This window comes from Petaurus breviceps, unplaced genomic scaffold, assembly GCF_028583685.1.
Source record: "Petaurus breviceps papuanus isolate PSGF00001 unplaced genomic scaffold, PetGlider_PUasm1.0 91023, whole genome shotgun sequence".
Taxonomy (NCBI): domain Eukaryota; kingdom Metazoa; phylum Chordata; class Mammalia; order Diprotodontia; family Petauridae; genus Petaurus; species Petaurus breviceps.
Genome location: NW_027187398.1, coordinates 7,489,721 through 7,512,717, shown reverse-complemented (window position 1 = coordinate 7,512,717; position 22,997 = coordinate 7,489,721). Strand labels below are relative to the sequence as shown.

Genomic DNA, 22,997 nt, shown 5'->3' with positions numbered 1-22,997 from the left:
GTTGTTTATACTATAAGAATTGGGGGAGGCTCTATATCCCCACCCTGACTGACATAAACAAAGAAGGCTCAGACTTGTCTAATGAATCAGTCAAAAGTATAAACTAGGAACTAACAAGTCTTTGATTTAGAAGGAATAAAGTACTTGGATCATTGGGTGAAAGCAGATAACACAACCTAGGAAATACTTTTCGATTGTCTAGAAGACTCACACAAATCTTTGGGTTTGTTTGTAGTACAGTAAGCCAGTTTGGGAAGTGTTCATTTCAGGAGCAAATCAGTGAAGTTTTGAGAGCTTCCAGGAGATCCTCAGTCACCTGTTTGGAGAGGCGGCAGAGCAAACCCAAAGGGAGCGTTACCCTTACCTGGTGATAACCTTGTGAACTTCAAAGGGTCAAAAGATGGAAAACCTAGTGTTCCCATTGGCATGGGTATCAGAGTCCACTTAAAACCTCAAAGGCTCCAAGAGACTCAGATACACTGAGGACGAGAAACGTAGCACAGACCCCGCCTTAGTTCAGTTCCTCCTTGCTTCTCTCCTAGGTGATTGCAATGGCCTTCTGACTTCTCCCTACCTTAGATCTCTCCCCACTTTAGTCCATACTTCACCCAGCTGCCAGTGAGTTTCATAAGGCACGGCTCTGGCCACTTCGCTACCCTCTTCAGTAAGCTCCACTGACTCTCAGATCAAATAGAAGCTCCTCTGTTAGCTTTTAAAACTTTTCACAATCTGGCCCCAACCTATCTTTCCAGCCTCTTGGGACACAACTTCCCCTTCTGTTGTCTGTGATCCAGTCAAACTGTCCTTCTCTCTTTTGCTGTGAGATGCAGCTCAAGTACCATCATCATCAATTACCAAGTAGCCTCTCCTAATCTTTCCACCTACTAGTGCCCTCCTTCCTCAACTACCTTGTGTTTTAACTTCTTTGTATATATTCATAGGCCATTATATTTGGCTGTGTATATTTATACATTGTACTTGCTGTCTCACCTCATTAGAATGTAAGTGCCTTACAAAGAGGGAATGTTTCATTGTTTGTACTCACATCCTCAGGACCTAACACATTTGTTGTTGCTCAGTTGTGTGTGACTTTGTAACCCCATGGGCCAAAGCCTACCAATACTGGCCATAGGATTTTCTTGGCAAAGATAATGGAGAGTTTTGCCATTTTCTTCTCCAGTGGATTAAGGCAAACAGAGAATAAGTGACTTGTCCAGGGTCACACAGCTAGTAAGTGTCTGAGGCTGAATTTGAATTCAGGTCAGTACTCTATCCACTGAGCCACTTAGTGGCCTCCTACCTGACACACAGTAGGTACTTAATAAATCTTTGTTGACTAACTGAGACAGACTTAGAATTCAGTGAGAGGAGCCCTTGGTAGATCATTTGGATAAACCAGGGGTGGGGAACCTTGGACTTCGGGTGGGGAGTCAGTCAAAGGGCTCACTTGAGGACCTCATGTAGCCTCAAGGCCACAGGTCCCCCACCCATGGGATAAACATAACTGTTTTGGACATGGATACATGGAAATAACATGTCTAAGACTATCAGTGTAGATATTTGAGTGATACCAAAACTGAATCCATCTTTCACTGTTTCCAAGTGGGGAGATCCAAAGGAATGAATGAATGAAATTGTTTAGATTGTTCCTTTGAGGAAATTTAATTCACTTAAATTGCACTCATAAAAAAATTTTTTTTTAAATTGCACTCATACCTTAACTCAACTCAACCACTTTATGTTTTCCCATTCACCAAAAAATTTTCCAACTCATCCCTTCCACAAGAGCTATACAAACCAGGAATCAGAAGATCTGGGCTTGAGCTCCACCTCTAAAACTAACCAGATCTAAGAATCTGGGTGAATCACTTAACCTCTGTATATGACCAGGGATGGACTTGGAGTCAGTGGGTCTGAGTTTGTCTTGGTTTTGCCACTTACTATATGATCTTGGGCAAGTCATTTTATCTCTTTTAAACTATGATTTCAAATTCTGTAAAATGGTGATAACACTTGCATATACTTGTTGTGAGGAAAGTACCTTTCAGGTTATAGAAAGGTGAGCTATTGTATAAACATTTGTATTTTTATATATGTAACAGGGCTCCCAATCAATCTGGGAAGTTGTTGTGTGTCTATCCAGCACTTAGCATGGTACCTGGCAGTTTAAGTGCTTAATAAATACTTATTAACTGTGCTTGTGCAGAGAGATGTGACTTCTCTTTGGGGAGAGAATATATATGGGATTCTGTAGACTGTGAAAGAAATGGAGAAGCACCAGGGCATCTGGTGACATTTGTGGTTCTGGAGAGACTTTTTGGGAGACACATGTGAAGAGGAAAAGACTTTGGAAGTTTCAAACACATAGGGGAAGTCAACTCCTATACATGCCCTTACTTTCCAACCTACCTCTTTACAGATTTTGAAGATTTTATGCTTTGGTAAAAACTTGGCCTCTCTCTTGGTTTGAAATAAAATCTTTTCTAGGGGCAGCTAGGTGGTGCAGTGAAAAGAGCACTGGCCCTGGAGTCAGGAAGACCTCAGTTCAAATCTGACCTCAGACACTTAACACTTACTAGCCTTGTGACCTTGGGCAAGTTACTTAACCCCAATTGCCCTGCCTTCCCCCCTCCAAAAAGAAAAAAAAAAAGAAAGAAATCTTTTCTAGCTCCCAGGAAAGAGCTCATGTATTCTTATGTGTTTTCCAGCAGAGTCTAATCTGTAGAACATCTATTTCTATTTGCTATTTTGCTTGGATAGATGAATTTATTTGCTATTCACTATTAGTGTAACTAGCCTTTGGTGGGAAGGGGCTGGAAAGTGTATCTTGAAATTAAATTATTGAGGCTGGGTGACACAGGGAGAAGAGAACCAGCCCTAGAGTCAGGAGTTCAGATCCAGCCTCAGACACTTAAACACAAAAAAAAACTATCCATGTGACCTTGGACAAGTTACTTGACCCCAATTGCCCTACAAAAAAGAAAAAGAAAAGAAATTAAATTATCAACATGAAAAATGATGATATAGTTAGGTCATTTGATATCTCAAAGCAAAGTTTCCTCAGCTATAAGATGGGGACAGTGATGCCTGCATCACTTAAATCAAAGGGTTGTTATCAAGAAAGTACAATAGAATCTAGATCATCGGGGTGGGGAACCTGATCCACATATGCCCTCGGGGCCACAGGTTCCCCACTCCTGCTCAAGTTCTAGAGGTGAAAGGTATAATAGAGGCCATTTAGTTCAACTTCCTCATTTTACAGATGAAGAACTTGAGGCCTCAAAGTGAAATGACTTGCCCAAGGTCACACAGGCAGTACAGACTCATAGACTATTTAAATTCGGTTCCTGTGACTCCAACTTTAGCCCTTCAATTTCATCTCCCATTCCATAAATATATGTATATACATATATACACATGTGTATGTGTACATACTCCTATATGTTGTATTGTATATGCTTATATTACAGACATATATACACATGTGAGTGCACATTTTGTATATGTGTACATATATACACACAATGCTAGGTGTTGTGGTACATGCCTATGTACTTGATGCTGTCATATCTCATGAGCTCAGGCATTCTAAACTTCAGTGGACTCTACACACTGGGTTTCTGTACCAAGTCTGGCATCAATCTGATGAGCCCCACTCCCCCTCCATGGGAGTGGGGAGGGCAGAACACCAGGTTACTTAAAGGGTGGCAAATTAGACCAGGTAGGAAACGAAGTCAAAGCTCCATCTGATTAGCACTAAAAATGGACTGTGAGTAGCCTCTGAACTTCCAGCCTGGGTAAGATGGGAAGAATCAGTCTTTACAAAACAAAATAAATGTACATACCCATATGTGCCTCTAAAATGCCCATTTAGTAGGCAAAGGATAGCTATATATGTATATATTCATTTGAAACATATATAAAATGGTGCTGGTATGTCTATGTTTGTGTATTTATATATCATGTATGTATCATATATATATATATAAACTATCACTATTGATGTACAGTTAAAAGCTCAATCATGCTCTGTACTCCAGTATCCAGAATACTTGCTCATTAAAAACAAAAGACTCAGCTGTAGCCAAAGAGTGAGCTAACAGTTGACCAAATGCTTCCTTGCTCCTTTTCCTTAGAAAATACAGAGAACTGAAATTTTTGGCCCTGAAGCATGCAATAACCAGAATAAACTTCAGGGAATACTGTGGTCCACAATCCTCAAAGTAGGATGAGAAAAAAGTAAATACAGAGGACAAATGGCACGTCTGATTATGATTTGAATACAATAACAACAAAAGTCCTACAACACCATCTGTGGCAGTACAAATCTATCATAAATCACAGCAGCAAAAGTAGGACGACCCCTTGTCAGGAATGTCAGAGCAGATTCCTCATCAGGTACAGATTGGTGCTGGGTTTGTAGTCATCAAATGCTGCCACTTGTTACCTATATGACCTTGGGCAAGTGTCTTCACCACTCCAGGCCCCAGTTCCCTCATCTGTAAAATGAAAATGTCTGTTGATCTAGGTAACCTTTTAGGTCCCTTTCAGCTCTATATCTATGACCAGGAACCAAGCCCACTCAATGACCTCTAAAGTCTCTTCCATCTCTGAGACTCTCAAATTCAGTAGGATGAGGAATCATTTGATTCCTTAGAATTAATTCTCTATGAAGAGCATGTAATATTAGCATTAGTAATCCTTAGAAATCTTATATACAAACACCATTTTTTTGCAGGTGTAACCCAGTCCCAAAGCCCATTGGCATGGGACTCTCTCCTTATTGGTGGAGATTCCCCAAGCCTTCATCGTAGGGTGGGGTGGGGTGGAATTGGGAGAGGCAAGAGAAATGTCAAGTTTGAATTGTTTCGGGCCCTGCAGTCACTTCTTGCTTCCAGCTTCAAGAAAGAAGATGGAAAAGGCCAGACTCTCTTCTGGTTGTTGAAGGAAAAGACTCTGGGAATACATGAGAGGAGCCAGCAGTCTTTACTATACTAGACTTCAGGGAGTTTCTTCTTGGGTGAGTCCTAGGACTGTGTGTGTGTATGTATGCATGTGTGTGTGTCTCTCTCTCTTTTTCTATGTCTCTGTATCTCTCCGTCTGTTTCTCTCTGTGTCTCTGTGTCTGTCTCTGTCTTTCTCTGTCTCTATATCTCTCTGTTTCTCTCTGTCTTTGTCTCTGTGTGTCTCTGTATCTCTCTGTCTCTCTCTCTTTCTCTTTCTGTCTCTATCTCTCTCTCAGTTAAGCTGAGTTACCTAACTCCCAGTGGGAGAGCTTTTACTCTGTATTGTCTGGAGTATATTCTCATACATATAATTCCCCTCGCTTCTATTTTGCTACCAATTTGGATAAATGGGTTTCTTGCCTAAAAGCTACATTTTTCATTGTAGAACTGGTATTTTGTAGGAAGGGGATCAAATCTCAGGTGTAAAACTTGGGGCCTTCCATCCCCCCAGTAATAAACAGCAATCAGAAGTTAGCCTGAACCCCAAAATCACATCTCTACCCCTTCCAAGCCTAAACTAATAATATTTAAAGGAGCAGATAAGTACAATTCCAGCCCAGTACGCTTTCTCTCTGAAGAGAGCAGAATGACCTAACTATCTAATCCCTAACTTTCTGCTTCCCCTCCTGGCAGGAATTAAAGTCTCCTGGGAGAAGGGTGGGGGAAAAAAGGCTAGAGATTTCTATTCTGCCTCCCTTTAAGCCACATAACAACATTCCCATACTACCTGTGGAATATAGCCCCTTACTATGCAGGTTACAAAGACTAGACTATAATTTGCAGTTCAGGTAACATCTTCTACATGAAGCCTTTCCTAATCCCAACTACTAGTGCCCTCTGTCCCAAACTACCTTGTACTTAACTATTTGTGTGTGTATGTAGATGTATTTATTAATTTTATATTTATACCATACATATGTTCATATATGTGTGTGTGTTCTCCCCTATCAGAATGCAAGCTCCCTTTGAGTAAAGACCATTTCATTCTTCACACTTGTACCTCCAAGGTCTGGCCATAGCATGTGCTTAATAAATACTTGTTTGATTTTTTTTTAATTATAAGCATCTTCTCCACTATTTGCATATATACTTTCTAGGCCTTGGTCTGTTGAGAATATTTTTAACAATTTGGTGGAGAGGTTCTGACCACTCAAGGAATTTCTTAGGCACCTCTCAGTGTGCTGTCTCTACCCATTAGGCCGAAATCCACTATTAGTTGGATTTTCTTTTCAGATGGTAAGTTACACAGAATGGTTTACAACTTTGCAAGAAAGCCAAAAACTTATGGTTTTCATATTTGTAGCAACCTGATTATTATTATGAAGAAATCCTAAACTCCTGCTAAAATAACTGTGAGGTTGCTAAGAGCATGATAGAGAGGCAATATGGTATAATCAATCAATGAGCATTCTCAAGTGGCTTCTCTATACAATATAGTGACTGGAGAGCCACCCTTTCAGCCAGGAAGAGTAAGCCCTCACATATTCTGGCCAGCCCGAAGACACAGGGAATGAAGAGGCACAAAGAGAAGATTAGTTTGAATAGGGAAAATGGAAAGCTGGTTTGGGGCCAGATAGTGAAGGGCTTTCAGAATCATACTCTTATGCTTTATCCCACAGGCAATAGGAAGCCACTGGAGCTTACTGAGTAAGGTACAGACTTGGCTTAAGAAAAACCACTTTCACAGCTGTCTGGATGAAGGAGAGACTTGAGGCAGAGAGATATACTAGATTGTTGCAAAAGTCTTGAGGAGGTGTGATGAGGGCCTGCGCTGAGGCAGTAACCATATGAGCAGGGAGAAGAGTTGGGATCGAGAGATATTATGAAAGTAGAAACCATGAGATGTCGCAATTGATTGGATATGTGGGATGGGGAAAAGTAAGGAGCTGAGAGTGATATAGATATTACCAACCACAGAACCTTGGATAATGAAGGAGCCTTTGATAGGAATAGATATGTTTGGTAGATGGGTGGATTTTGGAGAAATATATTGTTTGGGTTTGGACACATTGTGTTTGTGATGCCTCCTGGTAAGCTGTATGACCCTGGGGAAACCTCTCCCCCTCTTTGGGGTTCATTTCCTTATCCATAAAATATAGGTGGTTAGAAAACATGCTCTCTGCAGGTTTCTTCCAGCTCTTTAATATTCAGTGGTTCTCAAGATACCTAACCCATTTCAAGAAACATGAAAGCAAATGAATATTTCCTCACCTATTCCTTCTCATATCAAATTTGCTGTTTTCTAAAGTCACTTTTTATTAAATAGACCCCACAGTTGTTTTTTTCATTTGTAGCTGTTAATGATTGTTCTTACTGAGGTTCTTCTTCTAGAAGTTTATGCAGTGAAAAAGAGACAAAAATTTGCCAGCAAGGGCATCCTACATTATTAGGATTTACGGAACAGATCTAGACTGCAAAGCCTACTGGGGAAAACTGTATTTTCCTTATAGAAAAAACGACTCTGGAGAAAATAGGAGATGTCCATAACACTCATTAGCTTAAAATCCACCCCCCCAAAAAATCTAAGATACTATGATTTATTTTTTCCAGAAAAATGTTTGCTGAATCAAACTGAAGAATATTTATTTCATGTTGGAAGAGTTTGCTTACATCTACTGTTAGCAATTTTGAAACGGCTCAGAGAGAGTCATTTTGGTGTAGTGGAAACTATGCTGCTGGACATGGCAACAGAGGAGCTAGTTTCCAGTTTTTGCCATTTTCTAGTTGTGTGATCTTGGAATATGCACTTCCACTCTTTAACTCTGTGTGTGTGTATGTGTGTGTGCACATGAGAAAACTGTTTCATTCTTGGTTTTGGTTTTTGTTTTTTGTGGGGGGTGTTTGTTTTTCCAGAAGGGAGATTGTTGTCAATTGTGTTCTGTTTGTCTGGATGTTTAAATTAAAAAAAATTTCTTTTTAAAATGGTATACTATTTCTTTATTATGAAATGGACATAAGTTTACTTGTGGTATTTTTCTTACAGGAAGGCTGTGAGTCTCAAAGTAGGATAATGCGTGTAAAGTGCTTTGTAAACCTTAAAGCATTATACAAATATCAGCTCCCATTGTTATTTAATAAAATAAGTGCTAAATATATTAAATAAACTGGTACTGGGAAAGCACACTGACTCTTGAGTTCAAAGGTACTGGGGTTCAAATTCTGCCTCTGATGCTTGCTACCTGTGTGACTCTGAGAAAGTCACTTAACCTCTCTGAGGTTATCTACTTATCTGTAAAATGAGAGACCAAGTAAATAGCTTAAAAAGTCACTCAGCTTTAAATTTATGATCCTAACAGACACAGTGATAGAGATGAAGTGAAAAAGCTTGAAAAGGAAAAGGGATATTACCAGATACCTCCTGGAGGACAATTCAAATTCTTCCTTCAGGACCCAGGTTGGGAAGCCAGACCTAGGGGGATCAAATGAAATCAATGAATATTTATTGAAAGACTTTTATGTGTAAGGAATTGTCTTAGGCTAGGTGAAAATATAAAAATGCAAATCTCTACCATTGATAAGCTTACAATCTAGCTAGGAAGACTGAAAAGTGATATAATTAAACATTTGTATGACCTCACTGACCCGGCTGAAGGTCTCATACAAGCTATCCCAAGGGAAATCCAAATTCACCACTCCCTCTCCCCCAGGCCAAATGTCCTAAAGAAGTCACAAAATCAACTGGGAGCAGGGCAAAGGGGATGACCAGCTCGGTAGGAAAGACAGCTATGTGTCTAGGCTTACCGTTCAGCTTGAGTTTCATGCTATATGTGATAATACTGTTGCATCCCAGGCACAACTTTGCTTAAACCCATACTAATAGTATTTCCCCTGCCTAGGCCCTCATTCCAAAAATGAAACAGAGTGGGAAGAGAGAAGTGTTGTACAATGAGCTTTTTCCACAACAATCTTATAAAGCAAATAGCACAAATATCTCTGTTCCCATTTTAGTATTTACTATTTATATTTTATATATAAATATTTTAATATTTAAGAAACCAAGACTCAGAAAGCCCCCTGACTTTAGAATAACTTTTGGTAACATTGTAGTAGAATGGAAAGAACAGCAGTCAAGATTTTGAGTTCCATCTCCGACACTAGCTGTGTGACCTTAGATAAGATTTTTAACCTCTGAATCTCAGTTTCCTAATCTATAAAATGAGGATAAAGTATTTGCCCTACCTACTTTCTCAGGGTTTTAAGATGAGAAAGGCACTTTACATCCATTATTATGTAGATGTTATTTTTGTTGGTAGCATTACTTTTAAACTCCAACAAAGATACTCTATCTTGCCCTGACCCCACATCACCCATCTGGTACCTAAGCCAGTGGGAGCTTAGCTGTCATGGTACAAGGAAATCCTAAGAAGCTTTCATTTTGTAAGGCTGAAGAGGAAGCAATTGCTGCCCACTGGTATTGGTGCTGGGGCTATTAGTATACTCTTTAGAGAATCATAAGATCACATTTTTAGAGACAGGACTTTACATAGTCATCTAGGGAACACTTTCAATTTATACACAGAGAAACTGAGTCCCAGAGAGGTAGTTATTTGACCAGGGTCACAGCCAGTAAGTGTCAGAAACAATATCTGAATCTAAGTCTTCCTGATGAGCAGTAATAGGCATCCCATCAGGTTCCAGGAGAGTGTGTACAAATACTTCTCTTCCTTTCTACATCTATATCCTTCACAAAGTACCACTTTTCCGAAGGGAACTGGTCTGTGATTATAGGAAACATCCCTGTTTTTCCCAACTCTGCTACTTAATGACTTTGGGCATGTCTTTTAATCTTCCTGGGTCTCAGTTTCTTCACCTGTAAAATGAAACGGTTGGCCTAGAGATGATCTATACAGTATCTTCTCCCTCTAAACCGATAATGCCTTCAAAGCATATCCAGGCTTCCTACTTATACTGTGACTACTCTAGTCCCTTCCCCCTCCCAGGAATTTTGATTACACGCTTTTTGCCATTTTTATTTTAGCAGGGAAGAAACTCATCAGCTTGTTTTTCTCCTCTAAAAAAAAATGGTCTTTTTTTCTGATAGAGCTGCCAGACATTTTGAAGTGTGCTGGCAGTTTAGCAAACTTAAACTAGCAATCCCTCTGTTAAATCTTTCTGTTAAAGACAAATCCTCAAGACATGCTAGAGATTTGGGCGTTTTATTTCTTTAACCATCTTTCTGGTACCAGTTTGGCTTTTCCTTCCATATCTTTATCATATGTGCAAATGAGAAGGGATTTCTTTTCACCTTAATGCAGTTCAAAGTCGAGGGAATCTTTTCAGTCTCTCAACAAGCAGCTAAAATCCCACCTGTCTTTCCCTTTTTCTATTCTACCGCCTTCCCTGTTACCTCCATTCTGTTCTCTTCCCATACCTATAAGTCGTCTCCCCAAGTAGACTGTGAGGTTGTTGCGTTTTCTATTTTGTTTTTTAAACCTTTATTTCTATCCCCAGCGCTCACTAAGGTCTGGTGCATAGAAGGCAATTCATATGTGCTTGTTGACTGACTGTCCTTTTGATAGCCAATTTACAGGAACCCAGTTCAGTTTCCTTTGTTATAGGGTCAAAAGAGCTTTCCACGGGAATCTGGGGCCCATGGGAAGAGGGCAGAAGTTAAAATATCTACCAGGCTTTAAGTAAAAGGAGGATGTTTTTAGAACAAAGCAGGTAGGCCCAGAAGCAACTGAATGACAATGGGTGGGTGGCCCCAGTGCTGCACTGGGTCCTCAAGGTATCCTAAGCCCAGGAGAGCATCCAACCTCCTAGGCTGGGTTGGATTTTCTATGGAGATTTGTAGGGAAACTTGAGATGCTAGGATGGAAAAGGCCGGGAGGGCTGTGATCCGCCTCGGTGGACGGAAGTGCCTTTACCAAAGAGATCTGGGATCCTTCAGCGTATCCAAATGTGGCCAAGAAATCAAGAAAAATGCCGAGGGGGAGGGTGGGTGGGGTTTCCAGCGGAGAAATCAAGGTCAAGAGAGTATCATCAGAGTTGCCCGTAAAACTGTCACCCGGAGGACCCCCCTCCCCCGGTCTCCGCGCCTCCCGTTCGGCCCGGAGCCCACGTCAACAGCACTACATAAAAGGAAAAAGGAGGGGGGCGGGCGGAGAGGAGGACCGAGGGAACAGCCTCATATTGCCTCCTCCTCCTTGGGAACAAAACCCCAAATCCGGAGGAGTATGAGGGAAGAAAGGGAATGGTTGGAAAGTCACGTGAGCCTGCTCTCCTCCCCCGCGCGGCGCCCCGATGACGTCATCAGCGCGCGACTGGACCATTGATTCTCGCCTGAAGAAGGGAGAGAGGGAGACGTAGTGGGGGTCGGGGTGGGGGGGGTGGGAACTAGCAGCCCTCTGACCCGCTGCAGCCTCGGACTCGGGCTCCCACCGAATTGGAAGTCGGGGTAAGCGCCTTCTTCTCCTCCTCCTCCCTCCGCCCCCCTCTCCTTCTCCTTCACCACCGCCAGCTTCCTGGAACCGGACACCGAGGTGCCCGCCGCCCGCCGGTCTTGACTGTGGCGGATGGGGGAGCGCGCACCTGTGAGCGCGCGATGGGTGAGTTGTGGGGGGAAGGGGGGAGGAGGTGGGAGAGTGAGGCTGCGGGCCCCGCCGTGAGTCCACCCCGCCTCCGGAGGCCGTGTGCCGCCTCCTGGGAGGGGGGGAGGGCCGCTCCTCGCGCACGCGCACCCCTCCCCCAGCTGCCGTGCGCGTCTGCATCCCCCGCCCCCCGCCCCAGGCCGCGCTCTGCTGCTCTCGCCCCCTGTCGCCCGCTGGCCTCCTCAGCTCCGGCTGCCTGGCCGATCTTCCTATCGTTGATCATGCGCCCTCTGGGGAGGGCTGAAGCGCCCCGGGGCCCGGTTTGTCCCCGCAGGGGTGGAAGAGGCGGCGGCGGCGGGCTGCTTGGCACGGCGCCCAGGCCCCGGAGGGTGAGACTGCACCGGGGCCTTGAGTTGGAAGAACTCAGAGTTGGGGGCTGGGGGAAGAGGGAGGGGAGCGGCAGCCCTGGTTCCAGCCAGAATTAGCTGTGGGGGGAGGGTTGGGCGGGGGAAGTGCAGGATGCTAAGCGTCTCCGTCGTGCATAGAGCATCTTTGCATCCAGCCGAGGAAATCGGTCCTTATGCGACGACGGGGGAGGAAACTCCCCCCGCCCCAGTCCAGGGCTCTGATTTGTTGGCTGGGGACGGACGGAGGCAGGCAGGCGAGGGATAGAGCAGGATTGCTTGGGGTATGCATGTCATACGGAGGAGGAAGCACTGAATTGTGGGACTAATGTGAGGTATGCTGCTAATTTTTCCATGATTCTCCCCTCCCCCCCCCAATAAAGGTCTTCCCCCTCGTTTGAAGGCCTCAGAATCATGAATATTCTTGTTTAAAAAAAAAAAAGAACTTTCTGCAGTCTTGCTCAGTCTTCTCTCCAAACATTTTTCTCCAGATGTGAGGGAGGGAAAAAAAATCTGGAGGAAGGACTAGAGAAAAAAATGGACCTGTCCATGAATTCTTTCTACCACTGAACCCATGGGACGTTTGAGCTAGAAAGGAGGCGCTTACAGCAATGAAGTCCACCCCCTTTCTCTGACAGATGATGACGCTGAGGCCCGGAGACTTTTTGACTTGGCACAATAGTATGTAGCAGAGTGAGTTTTGGAGCCCAAAGCCTCTGTCTCCCAACGAAGTGCTCTTTCCATTGTACTCGAGTACAATAGCTTAAAAGAGGATGAATTTGTTGTTAAGTACCACTAGGATTCTGTAGTGATCTTCAGGGATAGGTTTATTAATTTTTCATGAGCTTTTCTAGACTTATTTTAGTATACCATCTGGACTATTTTGAATGAATCTGCTTGGGTTAAGTTTTCCATACAGCACTGATCAATTGGCATTTCAGCATCCTCATTTTTCAGAGAAAGAAACAGAAAGGGCAGTTTGCCAAAGATTGTGCATCTTGGTTAGTGGCCCGGGCCTTTGTGGGACATTGTAAAGAGCACTCACTGGTCCTGTGGTACTACCATTAGTCTGCCCAAAGATCCCTTCTGACTCGATCTATGACCTTATGATCCCAATCCAGTGCCTCCTCTTATAAAGGAAATGTGGAGAGAGATACATAGATCAAAAAGACCAACAAAGCCCGAGGTCATTTAAGTTTAGAAGTCTAACATTTACAGCAGTAACAATTTCCCATAGAATCCCTTACTAGCTTTATTTATGAGGATACAGGTGTTCTTAGTATTAGTCATGGTATCACAGATTTCAAGCTAGAAGGGAGGCCCAAATAGGCTGAGATATATATATATATATATATATATATATATATATAGAGAGAGAGAGAGAGAGAGAGAGAGAGAGAGAGAGAGAGAGACATGCCCACAAAGACTTCTGACATCAAATTCAGCTGCACTAGAGTGCCCCCCAGTCCTCCCATTCAGAAAGGAAAGAGATTTTTTTTTGTCCAGTGGCCCCAGTGCTAACACTAACCATTTAAAAATTATTAAATAAATGATCTTTCTTTGTACGTTGTTAGTTCTATCCTGAGACAGATGAGTCCCTCCTATGAGTTCTTTTAACTAGCCACCATGCTAATTCTGTGTTGTTATTATTATAACAGTAAGGAGAGCACCTTTTCAAAACAGAATAATTTCATGGCCTAAAATTGTGTGGGGAAAGAGAAAAACATGCTTCAGTTCAAAATAGGCTTTTTTTTTTAATGCAAAAGATAGAGAATTCAGTATTTGGTACCACTGGGGTTATGCAGTGACTTTCAGAGATAGAGGATGACTTATTTTAGTATAGTATCTGTTAGATTTGGGCTATAATGAATGAAACTACTTGGATTAAGTTTTCTAGTAAACATATAATGATCATTTGGCATTATTGCTTTTGTTAAGCAATTAAGAACAAATTGTTCTTAATCGTTGGATTTATTTGAAAGTATATACAGCAGATACTTGTTATGTGGGATGGCTTTTCTTGAGGGGTACAGGGGATAACAATGATGATGTAAAAAAAAAAGACATCAATAAAAAGTTGTTTTTAAAAAAGAGTGTATATAGCAGAAATAGTGCTGGGCTTAGAGGATGGGAAACCTGGGTTCAAATGTACCTCTGACAGTCAATAACTGAGTGACCCTGGACAAGTCACTTAATCTCTGTGTTCACCAGGCTGTTTACTCCCTAGTACTTACCAAATTGGTACAGGCAGTTCCCACACAAGAGACTGGCTACATTTTGGGAGGGTTGGCCAATGGTTATGTTAACTTGGGAAGAGCAAGGTGATTGTGCAGTGTTGATATTTATGAGAGTTTGGGGGTTGGGTTTTTTTTTTGTTTTGTTTTTGTCTTTCAGTGTTCTTATGATTCCATCTTTAATATGACTGAAGTAATCAGTAATAAATAGGAGGAGCCTGTTATTTATTCTTGGTTGATCTGAATGGTCTTTTTCACTTGCTGCCGCTTGCTTGACACTTGGGAAAAAGCAGACACCTTATGCTAGACATAAATTTTAGGAAGATTGAGGTAAAATGGAGCTAAGATCATTGATCCTGATGCCAGTAGCTCTCTTCTTGGGGCATTTGTGTTTAACAGAAAGTTCAGTATACTTTCTAGGTGGGCAAATTTCATTTTTTTTTTATTTGAGGGAAGGAGTGCTGGTGCAATAAATTGTAGGTATTTTCTCAGTTGAGTGGGATGACTGAAAAGGTTTGATTTCAATGTAACCATTTAAAAATTATTACAAATCAGAACGGATTGATTTAATGATATTGTATAAAAAGTTCAGTCTGGGCCCCAGCTATCTTAAAATTGCACTAATTGGGATTCATAATAATGAGACCATAGCTTGTTTATCACTTCATGGTTTATAAAAGCATTTCACAGTCATCATCTCAATCCTCACAACAAGGGTTTATGACTGCACTCCTCCCCCCAGCCCACTCTTTTCAAAATTTTTTTGTAATAAGGTGTTCATATTTTAAAGCGCTAGGAGAATAAAAGGATCAGTTGTCCTCTCCAGTTCTATACGGTGTCCATTGCCCTGTTGTTCAGTCTTACTTCTCTGTCTCCTGTTATTAATATTTGATTCTCTAAATTATCCTGCAACAGCTTGTTGATACTGCTATACAACTTTTCTTTAGCTGTGTTGTCTTCTTCACCCCTTCCTACGTCATTTACTGCCTTTCCCATATGTAACACTGGGTAGCAGTAAGGTGGGAAGAAAATTTTTAAAGCCTTTGTATTGTCTCCAAATAGTCATCTTCTGCCCCTGGGTTTCAGATTGACCTTGAAGTCTGAATATTTCTGAAGCCACACCCTCTTACCAGTTATATACACTCTTTTAGCAGAGAACTAATAGTAAGAGATCAACTTCCGATGAAATCCATATTGTCTTAAGTTTTCAGCCTGTTGGACAGACTGGAACTTCCATCCTCAGCTACAGAAGGATTTGATAAATCTAGAAAACAGGTTGCCATGGTGTCTAGTATTTTTGGCACAGCCTTACCTGAAATTAAAACCATTTGTTTCATTATTCTTGTTCATATGTATTTTTGATTGCTCTTTTTCATTTGTTGTGTTAACAGATAATAATAGCTAACATTTATATGGCATTTGAGGTTTGCAAAATGCTTAGCACAATCCCTGGTACATAGTAGGTACCTAATATATACTTACTAAAATTTAATTTTAAAAAATTTATCTCATTTGAGCTTCACAACAACCCTGTGGAGTAGGTACTATTATTATCCTCATTTTACAGAGGAAGAAACTGAGTCTGGGAGATATTATTTACATATTACATATCATTTAGAGTCACATAGCTAATAAGTATCTGAGGCAAGATTTAAACTCGGGTCTTTCTGTCTCCTGATCCAGAGCTTTATCCTCTGTGTCACCTAACTGCCTGATAGCAGATGTGAAATAAAGGCATCACTTCTGCTCAACTTTTCATAGGTATAGGGAGAGGAGTCCTGACTACCAGATAAACTTTTGCTTAATTTCTCTTTGTACCAAGAAATCCCTTGACCAGATGCACTTAACTCAGTATCATTTTGAGACTTTTCTGAACATCTGTCAAGACCCTTTATAAAGCCCCTTAATAAATTTGAGAGATTGAAATGGTGCAGTGCATTATGTGGGTCTTTTCCTATAAATTCTTATTGATTGGTTGAAAGCTGACAAGTTATCTTGACTTTTGAAGCCAAAATTTGTGGAGCCTTGCATAGGCAAAGAAGTAGGTACAGGCCCAAAATCCATTAGTAGGGCCTCAAATTAAAAGAGCAAAGGAGTATGTGAAGCTGTCACATTGAAGATATGAGACCATATTGGAGTGAACCTAGTCCTGGATTCAATGGAAAGGGAATAAGCAGGAGCAGAATGTTAAGTTTTTGACTGTCTTCTTAATGTCTGAATCCTGGCACAAACACAGAACAAAGATCTACGCAGTGTATAGTCCCCTTGTGTCCTGTATACATTTCATTCCTTTCACCTAAAGCCTGTGCCTTTTTTCATGGTGTGACAAGCCCATGTCACAGGACAGGGGCCTACCAAGATGAGACACTAGTACAGTCCACAGACCATTTCTTAAGAAGCCACTACAGAGAACTGTGCTAAATCCTAGGGGAATCACAACATTTGGATATGACTAAACCCTTGCCCTCCCAGAACCTATAGTCTGAAGGTGAAGAGGGAGAAAAGGACCAATCTTGGATAAATGGAAGACTCAGTGTTACATTAGAAAGGTATAGAACAGTGTGCTACATGAGATCTGAGCTTCTGGCAAGGGATCAGTAGAAACTTGGAGGAGGAGGAGGTGACATTTGAATTGATCTTTAAAGGATGAGTTTAAAAGGATTTCAGTAAGGGAAGAGGAGGAAGAAAGATATTCCAGGCATAAAGCAAAGACAAGAGGAAAACATAGGCCATATAGGGGGCAGGAGGAAGATGTCAGCACTGGAAGTATCCATTTTGAACTGGATCCTGCCTGGAGTGCATGTAGGCAGGGAGTAACAAGAGTCTTCTATCACCACTCTATACCTGAGGAAGTCAAATGATTAGGAATGGGCAGGGAGATGTAACGTCTATGAATAAGACTAACTGCAGTTACTTGAGCTGCTAAGATTAAATAACAGGAGCTATTCATCTTCCTGTTTCTGTGTACAAACTGATCTTCTATTTAGGGAAGAAACTTCACTGGATGGTTTGTTATTGCATACTGTGTTGGATCAAAGGGTAACAGTTATGGTGCTGGAGTGGGATCTTTTGTGGGCTTGTACCTGAAGAAAGTTGAAAGAAGCTGAGGTTATTTCACCTGAAGAGCAGCAGTCTGAGGTAGGACCTAACTAGTTGTGCTGGGATGGAGGGGAGGTATCCATTGCAACAGGGAGAATTTAAATTCAACTTGAAAGGGAAATATCTGCCAAGAATGGCTGTGCAAAACTGGGGCAGGCACATAGTGCAGGCCTTGCAGAAGAACATGGAAGAGGGCAAGATGGGGGCGAGTGGGTTGTGATCCTGACACTGCCGTTTCCCCATCTCTTAGCCTCTCTGAGACTCAGCTTTCTTACCTATAAAATGAGGACATTGTACCCAGTGTCCCCCAAGTGCTCATGAAGCTCTAAGTCCCTGGTCCTGTGAATAACACAAGCCTGATCTTTAAAACAATTTACATTTGTTCTTTGGAGTGAGGAGCCCTCACTTCTCTTCGGCGGTTGTATGGGTCCGTGAACTTCCAGATTGAAGCTTCTCTGGGCTTTTGTGCAGATATCCTCTGTTTTCTTTTCATTCTGCGCTGCCAACAGAGCAACTATCCTGTCATTAGGTGAACCAGTCTCACTACAGCAAACATGTATTAGCTTGGACCCCATTAATTTGATATTTGAGATAATTCAAGGCTCATGATTCTTGGGATGGGACTGGACCTATAATTTTATTGATATAGGGAACTCCCAATGAGATAGCTCTTCCTTCCAATGCAGTTGGCACCTCTGTAACTTACATTCTTAGAAGTTGCTTGGAGAACTGAAAGATTAAGTGACTTACCCATATAGTTAATGTATGTCAGAAGTAGTACTTGACCTCAGGTCTTCCTTACTCCAAGGTCAGCTCTGTCTACTCTGCCATGATGCCTCTCACATAATTCTTACTAAATGAAAAGTTCAAAATCAGTGATAAAACACGAGATCTTTATAAAACGTGAACCTGTTTTGAATAATAATTTTTTTCGATGCTTTATTTGCCAGTACCCAGTATTTTGTTTAAAATATATAGTGTTCTTAAAAGCTAATAAAACTGTTTTGGGGGTAACTTTCAGCTAATTTTAGAGACACTTTTCCTTACCTTCTAGCCCCCTCTGAACCCTCCTACCCCAGACCTCCCAGGCTAAATTATTGAGATTTGTTTATGTTCTAGTAGTCCTACAGGGTTTGCAAATTCTAGGAGACTCTCAGTTTTAGATGTAGTTCACGTATCTCGTTGTTCTTGTCTTTTATTTTTACCAGATGTAATCCTGTAACTTTCCTGTGAAGAAAATCCTGAGTGTTATAGTGTTGGTTTTTTTGTAATAGATTTCCCAGAAAGAAAGAAAAAAAAGCATCTTCAATAGCATTCATTTATGTGTTCTTTGAAAGCATTGGAGATTTGTTTGCAGTGAAATTGGATATCTCTGGCCTGGATTTGCTTTAACTCCACCTCTAGGTGGATCTGAGCTTCTATATGGGGGAGGTGCTTCTGAGTAAATGAAAGTAAAACTTAGCTGGAGCCATTTTAAGTTTGTAAGCCGTCTTGTCTCCATAGAACCAAGGGAAGATGTTTTATTTTCATGCTATCAAAGTTATTCCTCTTTACTTTTAAACAGGGATGTTAGACTGCAAGAGCTATTATATGAACCAAAGAACTAGCCTTTGGAGGCTTACTGTCACCCTTAGTTCCTTTCTTCTTCTCTAGAGGGAAGTTTTCCTGTAGTTAATGGATTAGTTTACACCACGGGAGTTTCTTTTCTTGTGCTCATATAAGTGAGATGAATTATGCTCATCGGTATGGACGAACTTCAGGTAAGGGCAGCTTCTGATTATTAACTAACTTCTGCAGGAGTCCCGTGGCTGTCATGGACCTAATGTGAGGCTCGAATATTGAGGATTTAGAATATGGCATCTCCAGCCAATTCATTGGGATCTACTGAAGGATCCCTGTGGTGATGGTGTTATTGCCACCACCATGTTCATACCCCTGCCTCTTCCAGAAGCCAAGGGAGTCGTACTGGTAATTATGCCCCCCTCACCATTTGAGGATCAGTCTTAACTGTCTGGACCCTACCCTCATACCATCGCAAGATTTTTTCACATATAGGTTGGGGATTTAGAGGAAGAATTGATTCTCTTTTATACCAGGGAGTCCTTACTTTGTTGGAACGGCTTTGCAACAAAGCAATTTTAGGCTCATTGAATTTTCAAATCAGAACTAATCCAACTCCCTCATTTTACAATTGAAACAGAGACCCAGAGTGAAATTTAGATTTTAGGATGTTTTTTAAAGAGTTGGATGAGGAGTTTTTTGGGTTTTGTTTTTTTAGAGATCTTTTAACAAGTTCAATTTGGGTCATTTAAAATGGCTAATGCGGAGCAGGTAGGTGGCGCAGTGAGTAAAGCTCTGGCCCCCAGAGTTCGGTTTTGGCCTCAGACACTTAACACCCACACAAAAAAACTAGCCGTGTAACCTTGGGCAAGTTACTTAACCACAATTGCCCTCCAAAAGGCAAAATAAAATAAAATGGCTAATGCATCATTTTGAAGCTGAAGAAAGTGAGGTCCTGAAATGTAAAGTGATTTCCACACAGATCCAGTATGTGATTCCTAAGCATTTTTTAAAAATACAACTTTTAACAAGCTAGGGTTTAAAATAAATTCTTAACAAAGCCCCACATGAGATGGACGGTATGAATATGAAGATGTTGAGGGGTTCAGGAATAAGTATTGTTGATTCCCATCTTTCCTGCCTCTTCCCCCATCCTGAGTCTATCCAGGCAGTTTTTCTCCTTTGAAAATAGTAATTTTGAGTTTTAGGGACTTTTTACAAACTGAAAAGTGCTTAGTTAAAAAACTGAATTTTTCCATCTTGAAATATCTCACTTCCAAAATTCACCAAAGTATATTAAACAACTTATATCTGGAGAGCTGTTATTCAGCCCTCTGGGAATTTTAAGTGAGGCTGAGAGCTCTCTGATTTATTATAAATGTCTGTTTTCTAACTAGAGAGACCTGTACTCAGACCTCTGTTCCCAGAAATGGGTGGTAGTAGTAGTATGTGCTACCAAAACAGCAAGAAAGTATGTAACTACTTCAATAATAGAATATAATGGCTGTGGAAAGAAGGACAAATTTCCTATTAGTACCTGATGATGATTACCTTTCATTTATAGTTTTAGAGTGCAGTCCCCACCAGTCCATGAGGAACTTTGGTGGTTTGGGTGAAATTGATGTGTTATGGCCTATCTACCATACAGAAGCTTTATGACAGTGAGGACTAAGTCTTTTGTATAAGGCCTTCATTTTTATGACAGAAACTCATTGTTTAGGGGTGGGATTCCTATCTGAACTCCCATTTATTTACATTCTTCTCTACCTCTCTCTTCCCCTCCCTCCCTGTTTTCCCTTTGGCAGACCTCTGCAGCAACTGCGAGGTAGGCAAATCAATCCCAGCTATCTATATCCTGGGACAAAAAAGCCCAGAGTCTTACTTGCATTCCAGCAGCACAGTATGAACAGGGGTGCTGCTTCAGGCAGAGGCTGGTGTCAGGCACACACACAATCTCACTGCTGCCATCCTAATCTTCCCTTCTTTCACCATCCTCTTGTCCTGCAGGGGTGTTCCCTCGACAGATACCGTAACCAGCAGATCCAAGACTATGATCGCAGCACACCCAGACAGCATCTGGGGCAGGGGTTCTTTCCCGATAGATTTCGAAATCAGCAGATAGAGTTCCTGAGGGGACAAATACTAGAAGTACCTCTGATCAGAGAGCAGGCATCAACATCTTTTCTGACCAGGGAGAGACCAACTTACACAGGACCACCTGCTGATGTGAGGCAACCTGGGAATTGGAATAGCATAAGACCACCCCCTAGCAGACCCTCCCACTGGAAAGGCTCACCTTCCCCAAGAGGCAGAGCCACATCAAGGCAAGGTGTGGCTAAGCTTACCTTCAATTTCCAACAGCTGTCTATCAATCAAGATCCGGAGCAAAGAATTTTGAAACTTTTAGGGGAACTTGGGGAAGGGCAGTCTGCTACAGTATATGACCTTGCCAAGAAACTTGGGGTCCAAAAGAAGGAAGTAAATCGAGTTTTATACCATCTGCTGAAGCAGGGGAAGTTACACAAAGAAGAAGGCACACCTCCTAACTGGAGTATCCCAACCCCATTCCATGGTTGGAAACAGTCAAACCCAGTTGTAAGACAGGGTGTCAAAAAAGGTCCAAACAAAAGCCCTAGTTCTGACTTGAAAGACAAAAATTTTATACCAGACTCAGATCCGCTTAGTTTTGTCAACATGGCTGATATCAAGGAGAAAATCTGTGCCTACTTATTTGATGTTCCGGATTCCTCTGCCCTGAACTTAGCCAAAAACATTGGCCTTACTAAGGCCCGAGATGTAAATACCTTACTCTTTGAATTGGAAAGGCAGGGAGATGTTCGAAGAGAAGGAATCACTCCTCCCAAGTGGTCACTAACAGTCAAAAAGCGAGAGAGGATGCAGCTTAAAAAAAATGAAAACATCCCAGTAGACAGCCCTATATTCCATAGAGATATTGGGGTTGGCCCAAGTAACTCAAATGTCTCCACCACACCCACTATTAAGAAAGAAGAAGAGCATTTTGAGAATGGACATCAACCACCATCAGGGCCAACAGAGGATGATAATGTGGCTGCCCCAGGATTGCTTGAGGAACCCCCAGTTCGAGACAATGACCCCTTAGACATGAAGATTGAAAATGGTCAGTGGGCCACAGATGACATCCCAGATGATTTAAATAGCATTAAGCAGGTTGATGACCTGCACAGCATAATGGATCTCCCCAACTACATGGCCCGTTTTGGTGCCTCATCACAGTTCACAGCTATCAAGAAACTAACAGCTTGCCGACAGAAGAATCCAATCAGTGGACTGTTAGAATATGCTCAGTTCACTTGCCAGACCTGTGAGTTCACACTCATAGAACAGAGTGGCCCATCACACGAACCCAGGTAAGAGACAATACAGGAAAAACTAATGGCTAATATTTATATAACACTCTAAAGTTTGCAAAATGCCTTACCCAAACGCCTCATTTTATCTTTACAACCCTAGGAGATAGATGCTATTATTATTATTCCCATTTAACCAGTGACAAAACTGAAGCAGACAAGGGTGTTAAGTAATGTTCTCATAGTCACACAGATAGCAGTTGCTTGAGGGTTGATTTGAACTTGGGTCCTTCTGACTCTAGGTCCAGTGGTTGATCTATTGGGCCACCTAGCTACATAATCTTAATAGAATGAAAGTTGGATTCATACTCATATTCAATTCTTGATTATGGTTCAGATGTTTTGGTCTTGTAATTTTTTTATGCCTTTTCCTATTCCCTTTTTGCCATTTCATTTTCAGTTAACCCATTTTGCTAGAGATTGAGGTGAAATAAATCTCAAAACAGCTTCCCTGATTTAAAAAGTAGTTGAATTTATTGGTTAAAATAAAGCTTGTTTGGAAGTTACTAGATTTCATTTATTTACCTGGCTCCTAGGGTCACACATGATGGCAAGCTGACTATTCCCCAAACCAAGCTTGTGTGTATGTGCTTTGCTTTTGTAGAAACTGTCATCATTTAAGGGATGAGGAGGGCTATGGACATAGTTGAAATGAATTGTGCTGCTAAATGTCAAGAAATCCAAAATCCACCCTTTTGTTATATCCGTGTCCAGAAAAGTCAAGTATCCACATTAAGAAGAGTGTGCCCTAGTTGGCCCTGTGTCAAATGGGGGC

The 22,997-nt window shown here is 41.6% G+C and overlaps 1 protein-coding gene across 4 annotated transcripts in view; it reads left to right on the top strand.

The window, feature by feature from the left end:
• Window positions 1–11,250: 11,250 nt before the first annotated feature.
• Window positions 11,251–22,997, top strand: part of ADAR (adenosine deaminase RNA specific) — a 33,401-nt gene continuing 21,654 nt past the window's right edge. The window contains exons 1-3 of one of the 4 annotated variants that reach the window (XM_069077911.1): window positions 11,251–11,403; window positions 19,071–19,241; window positions 20,841–22,222. In XM_069077911.1, the coding sequence (XP_068934012.1) occupies window positions 19,197–19,241; window positions 20,841–22,222 (1,427 nt within the window). In that variant the 5' untranslated portion in view covers window positions 11,251–11,403; window positions 19,071–19,196. The other 3 variants (XM_069077912.1, XM_069077910.1, XM_069077913.1) reach the window with 3 other exon arrangements.